The sequence below is a fragment of the Nematolebias whitei genome, chromosome 6 (assembly GCF_014905685.2).
Source record: "Nematolebias whitei isolate Nwh7 chromosome 6, NemWhi1, whole genome shotgun sequence".
Taxonomy (NCBI): Eukaryota; Metazoa; Chordata; class Actinopteri; order Cyprinodontiformes; family Rivulidae; genus Nematolebias; species Nematolebias whitei.
In genome coordinates this window covers 17,302,112-17,311,233 of record NC_056503.1, presented here as the reverse complement: position 1 = coordinate 17,311,233, position 9,122 = coordinate 17,302,112, and the positions used below count along the sequence as shown (strand labels likewise).

General features: G+C 43.4%; 1 protein-coding gene across 1 annotated transcript in view; it reads left to right on the top strand.

Moving 5' to 3' along the window:
• rinl (Ras and Rab interactor-like) overlaps positions 1 to 6,476 on the top strand; it is a 44,854-nt gene extending 38,378 nt beyond the window's left edge. Inside the window, exon 11 of the mRNA XM_037678508.1 lies at positions 6,385 to 6,476. Coding sequence (XP_037534436.1) covers positions 6,385 to 6,476 — 92 coding nt within the window. The remainder of the gene's footprint in view (positions 1 to 6,384) is intronic.
• Positions 6,477 to 9,122: the final 2,646 nt, after the last annotated feature.

Sequence of the window (9,122 nt, the reverse complement as noted above, 5' to 3'; positions counted from 1 at the left end):
ATATATGGGGAGTGGTGACGCAGAGGATAGAGAAGGTGGGCCTGTAATCGGAAGATCGCAGATTCAAGCTCTGGTACCAACAACATTAAAAAAAAATGTGGGTGGGGTAGGTGAAGCACCTACACCTGCCCCCACCCTCTGTCAGGATTTGGTGGAGACCTGAAGCTCTGCAGCAGACGATGGAGAGGCCTGGAGCTCTGCAGCAGACGACGTGGGAGCCTGGAGAGCTGCAGCAGAGGCAGGAACCAACTCCCCTGTGGTGACGGCAGGAACTGATCTTCTGCGGCGGCGGCGGCGGCGGCGGCGGCGGCGGCGGCGGCGGCGGCGGCGACGGGAAACAGAAACTGATTCTGAGGCGACAGAAGCAGGTGCACCATCGGCGAGGAGCTCAGCAGGTGGAACAGCGGCGAAGGTGATGGGTGCAGGAGTCAGAGAAGCAGAGGAGAGTTCAGGGTGTGTATAAGTGACCTTGGGTGTGATGAGTGACCTAATTTTTATTAATAAACAGTTATACTCAGGGAGCTGAATGAGACCGGGACGTGAAACTAAAGATTCTTCCATCAGGGAAAATAAAACATCTGAGCAGTCCGGGTTATTTTTAGCAGAAGTAAATAAATCTAGTAAAGTCTGGTTTATTTGGGCTAATTCATGGGGTGAATACGTGATTGATGGGCCAGTGTCTTTAAGTGAGGGTGTGGTGTCAGGTGTCGCCCCCACCGGAAACCTGGAAGGTGGGGCAGCGGAACACGCCCCCACAGAGTCGCTGGGAGAATGCCCAGGAGGCACGGTCTGACTGGGTTGGACAGCCGCGGCACGGTGTGACGGTGGGAGGCTGGATTCTGCCCCCTCCAGGAACCTGGAAGGTGAGGCGACGGAACCCGCCCCCGTAACGTCACGTGGACCGGACTCGCCGAACCGAACAGGAGTGGACCGGAGCTCCCGCGGGACGCTGGACCTCGCCCCCACCGGAAACCTGTGAGGTGAGGCGGCGGGACCAGCTCCCACAAAAACACCGGAACCAACTCTATGATTCTGCTCAGCCGACGAGACCCGGCCAGGCGCCGCAGACTGCCCCTGGGACCGCTTTCTACCTCCCCGGCGACGGCGGGATAGTCGGGGGACAGGAGCAAAACAGAACTCATCCTCGATTTCTTCGTCCTCCCCCGACGTCCATCCCGAGTAGCCGGGCGAGGCGGACTCTGAAACAGGGGCTTGGTGGGTTCCCCGGTGCCGAGCACTGTTTTCTTCGAGGACCAGGAGTGGTGAAGACAGGACTTCCACCTCCTGGTCAAAACGTCCTTGTGGGCGGACGGGTCTGGTCCAGAACCCGCCGCACCGGATTGTACGCTCGCTCATCACAGGAAGGCGCGGAGGAGAAAAAGAAAAAGGTGAGTTGCCGAGAGAGCCCTGCCCGCTGGGTTCTGATGTGTGGTCGGGTCGTAATGTCAGGATTTGGTGGTCAGGAACGAACCCAGTAGTGCAGACAGGACTCAACTCGGCAGATTACAAAAATAAGTATTTTAATAGAAAATAAAGAACAAAATAATAGCTGACGTGGCAGCAAGACTTACATGAAAACGGATGGCTCAAAGGGAAACTCAGGGAGGACTCAGGAAACTCAGGGAAGACTCAGAAGACGCAGGAGAACACAGGAGACCCAACGAATACGACCCGACGAGGAACAACACAGAACAGACAGCTTTTATACAAGGACAAGACAAGACGTGATTACAAACAGCTGTGACGAGACAAGGGTGACACCAATTAAACTGAAGAGAAGACACAAGGGAAACAGACACAAACAGAGCCAGTAAATAGTACCATCCTTACACCCTCATTTGTCCCACTCTGGGCCCTTGAGCAAGGCCCTTAACCCCACCATCTGCTCCTCCGGGTGTCCTAGCTGGCAGCTCTCTGCTCCACACAGAGGGCTGTGGTAGCTCGGTGTCTGTGGTTGTGTCAGGAAGGACATCCGGCGTAAAAATAACTGCCAAGTCTTCGTGCAACTTAGTTCGCTGTGGCGACCCCTAACGCAGGGAGCAGCTGAAAGAAAAAAAATATATATATACTGTATATACTGTATAGTAGTAGTCCCTCACTGCTTCACGGTTCAACTTTCACTGACTCACTCTATCACATTTTGTGTACGTCCATAATCTTTTTTACAGACAATTGTGGACTGTTCAGTAAAATCACTGCACAGAACTCATGTGGATGTGAAAAAGTTAATGACAAAAATAATAATAATTCAGACAGGTGCTGCCATTTTGTAGTTTTCTTTCATTCAGCCTCCACTGTACTGTAATCGCTACTCAGATGGACTACATTTCCCTCAAATCAATGCTGTGTTGTACTGTAGGGCCTCTGGGTGCTGTTTTCTGCTGAACAGTATTTTTGCAAAGTGAAGTCATGACTGCTGAACTGGTCTGTCAAAAGTAAAATTTAATTCATGTCACACGGAAAAGTTTTATTAAGAAAATTCAACTTTACAATCGTAAGATTCAAAAGAACGTGTAAATCATGTGAGGACACGTCTCTTTAATAAACAGAGCGTTGTGCCATGTGACCCAGGCGCTGATTGGCTGTTACAGAACAAGACATCTGCATACTGTGCTCTTTTTCAACTGGACATTAATTGTTTTATTGTTTCTAAAAGTTCAGTGTGTTCAAAAGTCTCTGGCGGCGAGCCGACACGCCAGAGGAAGTTGCTGACGATTAAAGAGAACGTGTAACTTCTGGACAAACTTAAAGATGGCCGTACCTACCGTATTATTTATTTTTTATTTGTCATTGCATTGTTGACTTTGTGTTAACCTGCACATGTTAAGATAAACAATGGTCTGGTCTGGAATAGCTGAAATTTTGAGACAGAATCCTGATCTTGCGGGGTGTCCTGTTGATTATTCCAGCTTTGAACTCAAAAATTTCTACTCGAGTACAAGTGGACTGCAGCACGTCTTCAGACACAAAACTTATGTTTACCATATGTACTTTTTTCCCCCCCAGCTGCTTCCTTCTTCAGGGGTCATGGCACTTTTTGTGCCTGATTAGGTGGGAATAAACAAACAAACAATCACCATAAAACAACAAAAAAACATTTACACTGAAACGCAGTATAGTTTCCATGGTAGGCAGGGTTGACAGATAAGCAAGTAATTTTGAATTGTTGTATTTTGACATAACTTGTCATATGTGCTGAGTGACGGTGTTGTTTGGTGAACATGTGCACAGAAAGGAGGGGTTAAAAAAAACAATCATTTTTATCTGGCAGCCCTGATGCCAGGCTCAGCTGCATGCATGCAGTATCTGAAGGATCACAGTTACATCTATACAGGAATGTTGCTTTGGACCTAGGATGTTGTTGGTTTTGCTCCGTGTGCACTAATGGCTGAACTGCAACAGAATAGTTCCGGTTTCCCCCCAAAATCACTTCATGTGAACTAGCCCTAAATCAATAAAACATGTGCACATGGATTGATGTTGTTGGACCTTTTTAAAACCAGTGTTTTTTGTTTAGGGATCAGGATCTGGCTCTCAGATGAAAATCTGAGAGCGGATCCGTTAGAGAATTTTCTCTAAAAGGTTTTCAATGCTTTTATTGTGTTTCTATATGTGGCTGAGAAACATATTTCCCTCCCGTCTTGAGAACTCGCTGTGTCTCTTTGGCATTACCACCTTGAGAACTTGCCCAAAACATTTTCTTCCGCCTGGAGGCCGATTCGCTGTGGATCATGTCTGTGCGGCTGACTGCAGCTGGCTACAGGACGAGGGAACGCCCACTGGACTCCGCTGCTGTAAAAAAGTTTGCAGATGACTCTGTACAGAATCAGCTTTATTGTCATTGCACAGAAACACAACAAAATTACATTTCGGTATAACCCATCCGAAGAAACACAAACAAACAGCAGACAGGGCAGACGGGGTGTCTGAGGCTGCAGCCTCACTGAGAGGCGCTTCTTTTTCGTTAGATTAAAAAAAGGGGAATACAAGGAAAGAGGAAGTAAAAAAAAAAAAAAAACATATCTCACACTATGTCCCTAACAGGACACGTGAGGCTGCAAAAAAAAAAAAAAAGAACAAAAAAGGAACATACTGGTAACATAAATACATTTTTGTTGATTTAAAAAGGACTTCAACACTATTGACCACACCATTCTCCTGGAAAAACTGAATAAATATGGCATTAGAGGATTAGCACTACAGTGGGTATCTAGTTATTTGAATAATAGGAGACAGTATGTACAGGTAAACGATGTAAAATCTGAATTTTGTGTGAATGGATGTGGAGTTCCTCAGGGCTCTGTGTTGGGACCAAATTTGTTTATTTTGTATATGAATGATCTGATTGATGTGTCGGGGCTTTTGAACTGTTTTTTATTTGCAGATGACACCATATTTTTTTGTTCGGATGAAGATGTTAGAGATGATACAGGCAGAATTTGTAAAAATACAAACTTGGTTCCAACTTAATGTTATCATTAAATTTGGAAAAACAAATTACATGATATTTAGCAATAGAAAGAAATTTATCAAAGTCCCATTTTAAATTGACTATATTGAAATTCATAGAGTTAATGAAATAAAAAAAATTGGGTGTGGTTATTGATGAGAAGCTGACATGGAAACCTCATGTAAATTACTTAAGAATAAAAATAACAAAATCAGTTGCATTAATGTTTAAAGTAAAAGAGTTTTTGAATGACAAAGCTTTGTATATATTGTATAATGTAATGATTGTTCCATATTTAATATATTGTATTGAAGTTTGGGGAAAAACATGCAAAACAATTACAGATCCTATTTTTATTTTACAAAAAAGAACTATAAGAATTATTAGGAGGAAGTGCTTTTGTCACCCAACAAATATATTATTTCATCAGTTGAAATTATTAAAATATGATGATTTGGTTGAATATAGTATTTTACAAGTCATGCATAAAACTAATAAAAAATATTACCCCCAAATATTCAATTAAAATTTGTTAAAAATAGAGTCATTATAACCTTAAGGGAATGGAAATGTTTGTAAAACCTCCATTTAGAACTGGTCTGAAGGAGCTGCGTTGTAGTTCAGGGAACAGATTGTGGAAGTGCCTTGAGATCAACGTAACAATTTCTAAAACAATTGATGTTTAAAAAGATGATTAAGTTAAAATTGTTAGGAAAGTATGATACCAAGTGAAGGATGCCTGATGTTTTTTGTTTTCAATTTGGAGATTGTTCAAGTCTAAGTTGTTGTTTGTTTTGTAGTTTTATTTTTATTTTTAATAAGAGGCAGATATAAGAATTTTCTTCTTTCTGCACCATGTTCATTCAATGTTGTTTCTTTTTGATGAGTTTGTTTTGTGGGGCAGCACGGTGGCGCAACTGGTAGAGCTGCTGCCTCTCAGCGAGCAGGTCCCCGGCTCAAATCCCGGTCCAGGGGCCTTTCTGGGTGGAGTTTGCATGTTCTCTCCGTGCATGCGTGGGTTTTCTCCGGGTGCTCCAGTTTCCTCCCACAGACCAAAAACATGCATGTTAGGCTGATTGGTAACTCTAAATTGTCCCTAGGTGTGAGTGAGAGAGTGAATGGTTGTTTGTCTCGTTTGTCTCTATGTGTCCCTGTGATGGACCTGTGACCTGTCCAGGGTGTCCCCCGCCCCTCGCACAGTGTTTGCTGGACATGGGAACCGGCGACCCGCGTGACCCAAAATGGAAGATGGATGGATGGATGGAATTTGTTTTGTTTATTTTGTTTCTTTTAATTGAACAAATAACTGAACAAATAAACAATTAATAAACAAAAAAACACATGCATGTGGAGTGGGTGAGGGTGGGGGTCCCAGCACAGACCGCCCAAGTGAGCGATGCAGCAACTGGAGCCTTCGCATCTCCTAGGTTGCTGCACCAGGGGGGCAAATGAGGGAGGCCAGTGAAGATGGTGAATTTGAGGGGAAGTAGTCCATGAGCATTGTCCAGATACCCCCCCACCCCCTCCCCACCCTCCACAGTCCTGGTAAGTGTGTTTATCAGCCGGCTCGGTAGAGCTCTGACACAGGTCCATGTCCTTGGGGAATGGAGCAAGTGGGGGGGGGGGGGGGGGGAGCAGAGCGTCTTGTTCACATAACATCCAGGAGAAATAGAGATGGTCAGCCTTCCAAGGAGGGAGAAACATCTGAGAAACATCTGGCTTCACTGAGAGCAAGCAGGAAAAAAAATAGGAGCTCATTCTGTGACATTGTTTTCTTATATCATGTATGTAATCTGTCTTGAATGAGTCCTTACAAGTAAAATACCAGTTCAAACTCTTCACCTGCTGTTGAGTGCAGTTCTTTTGGGTGAACAAAGTTAGTGAACAAGAAAATTTCTAGCCCCTGGACTGGACTAACCCTCCATGTGTTACAGAGCTCCTCATCCCCAGGCCTGCAGAAACAGTCAGCACCTACAGGAACAACACAAACTGCAGCGAGTTCCTCACCAAGGACGAGTTGTTGTGATCTTCAGTCGTTCATACAAGCTTCTGCAGTTTTTAATCTGGAGCTAAACTTTTATTACAGACACATTAGTCTCAGATCATGTGTTTCACATGTTAAATCATTTCTGACATTTCTCTAATCTGAAGTGTAGACTGTTACTGCAAACAAAAGCTGTTTAACTGCTGCAAATAAAAAAAGTTTTGTTAGCAAAAGTGACACTTTTTTTTATTCTTGCCTTCAGAACAATAAACTTAGCTGCATTGGTCAGACTTCCAACAGACAGAGAAAATGCATTTCAAAACCCTTTTGTTGGTTGAACTTGGACTGCATGAGATAGATGTTGATGTAATGTCCTGCATCCTTCCATTGTTAAAAAGTAAAGCCACTAGATCCCTTTTACGTGCACGGCCATGTTGTAATTTTGCAACCAGAATTTGAGCACCAGGGATGCGGGCCAGCTCTCCCGCTCACATTCAGTGTGTCACATGACCTTTCTTTAGAGAATAAAGTTATTATTTGCAGCTTATTACAGCTACATGTATAAAATGTGAATATATCCACCTTATTCCTGGGGGCTCTGATGTATAAATGATTCTGGGTACAACTTCCTGTCAGACAGGAAGTAGCAGTAATCACTGGTAGAGTACAGACCATGGTTTATTTGAAAATAACTTTGCATTCAGTTTAGCAGATAAAACAGTTTTGTTTTTACATTTATTCAACAACTATAAAGTTGACTAAAATAGCCGTGCTGAGTTCAGGTACCTGTTGTGTTCGCAGCTGCAGAACAACCAGACCAAACTAAATCAGTGGCTACAACAACAGAGTTTGAACACGGACCCAAAACAAAGAGTGTTCCTGTGAAAAGCGTTATAGTTTCCATCTCCTACCTGCAGATGAAGAATTAAGAAGAATGTGGCTGAAAAATGTGAACTTGAAGAGACCACCCAAAACGCTGCATGTGAGCTCATTTCACTTTGTTGACAAACAGCCGACGGAGTAAAACCTGCATCCTACTTTGTGTCTGGACTACAATAAACCACCGGAGAAGAGACGTCAGATCCTCAGAAGGACTGAAAACAGTGTGGCGAGAACATCAGGTATGATCTATGGAGGTCACAGCATTAAAGTATTTATTCATCTTGGAATGATTATCGTCTTCGTATCGTATTACGATATTGTGTTTGAGCTCTGACAGGTGGTGTTCCCACATGTTTAAATTAAATCCACAATGCTCAGAGAAACTACACTGGTTCGTACTGTTCGCACATGAACAAACGCAGATTCTGGTCTGCGCCGAAAACTGTGCCCATAATTCACTCAAGGCGTCATGAGGACTAGGAATATGATGGAGAGCATCAAAAACTGTGAAACTACAAGAGTCAACGCCAGACAAAAATCCACTGAAGTGCTTTTTTTAAGAAGGGGCTTCAAACTTCCACTCGAGCTAAACTGCATTAAAATGGTCCTTTTGATTTAGAAAATGTAACACGTTATCAGTTGGCCTTTTAAATGTCCTCAGTTAGAAGAAATAATGTCAGAAAAACAAAACTGAAGAGCTAATGGCTAGTCCAAACTCAGCCAGCACCAGAATACATTACAGATATCCTTAATCAACTTCAATCCCCTATATTTCATTGCTCTTTTGACATTATTTTATAAACTTTTATATTACAACTATTTAGCAGTGTCTGGTTATTTATGTGGAATTTTGTTGTTTTTCAAGCATTAATATCGGCAGCAACTAGCTGTAGCACTTCCAGTGAAGTTTTGAGACACTTTGGGCAGAAATATTTTTACATTTCTGAAGAAATTATTGTGTAACATGAAGTTGCATTTGATGTAAAGTTTATAAAACAACATCAACATCTTTGAAATGCAGTCTTTAAGATGCTAAATCTGCCTTGGAGGTGGGTCTGAACAAAATATAACTCGTAAGACAATAACTGTTTCCAGAGTTTCCATAAAACCACACATAAATGCTATTTTGCATTTTATGTATCGTCTTATTAAAACTAGTCTTAGTAAGCAGTATGCAGTTTCATTTTATGCACAGGAGGAATTAAAATGACTTTTTTTTTTGCCTAAAACTAAAGAAAGACAAAGATATTTCCCCTTCTTTTCCCACAAGAAGCTTTGCCCTGTTCTCTGAGGTCAGCCTGAAACAAAAGCGGCGCTGCTTTACATGACAGAGCGGTGAGAAAGATGAGGCTGCGAGGAGGTCGAAGAGTAAAAGTGAGGCGACGTGGTCGAGGGGCGAGCACGTGAGGGGACAAAGAAAAGAAAAGGAGAGGGGGCTCGGAGGTCAGGACCTGGGTGCCTGAGAGAACAGCCATTTCCTGTTGACCTCCGTCTGAACTCTGGCCCCTGACCTTCTTCCTGCTCCAGGCTGAACGGGGAGCAGGGAGAGGGGGTGGTGTTCAGCGTTCGTGTCGAATAATGTCTGAAAGCTTGATGACAGAAGGAGAGCGAGAGCAGTAAAGTTTATTGATGCAAAACGTGGAACAGTCAGAGGTTTAGAATGAGAGTTTGGAGCGTTTGGAGGTGTCTGACTGGTTTCCTCTCTGTGATAATCCAGCCTGTGTGTTTGCTCTCTGTGATAATCCAGCCTGTGTGTTTGCTCTCTGTGATAATCCAGCCTGTGTGTTTCCTCTCTGTGATAATCCA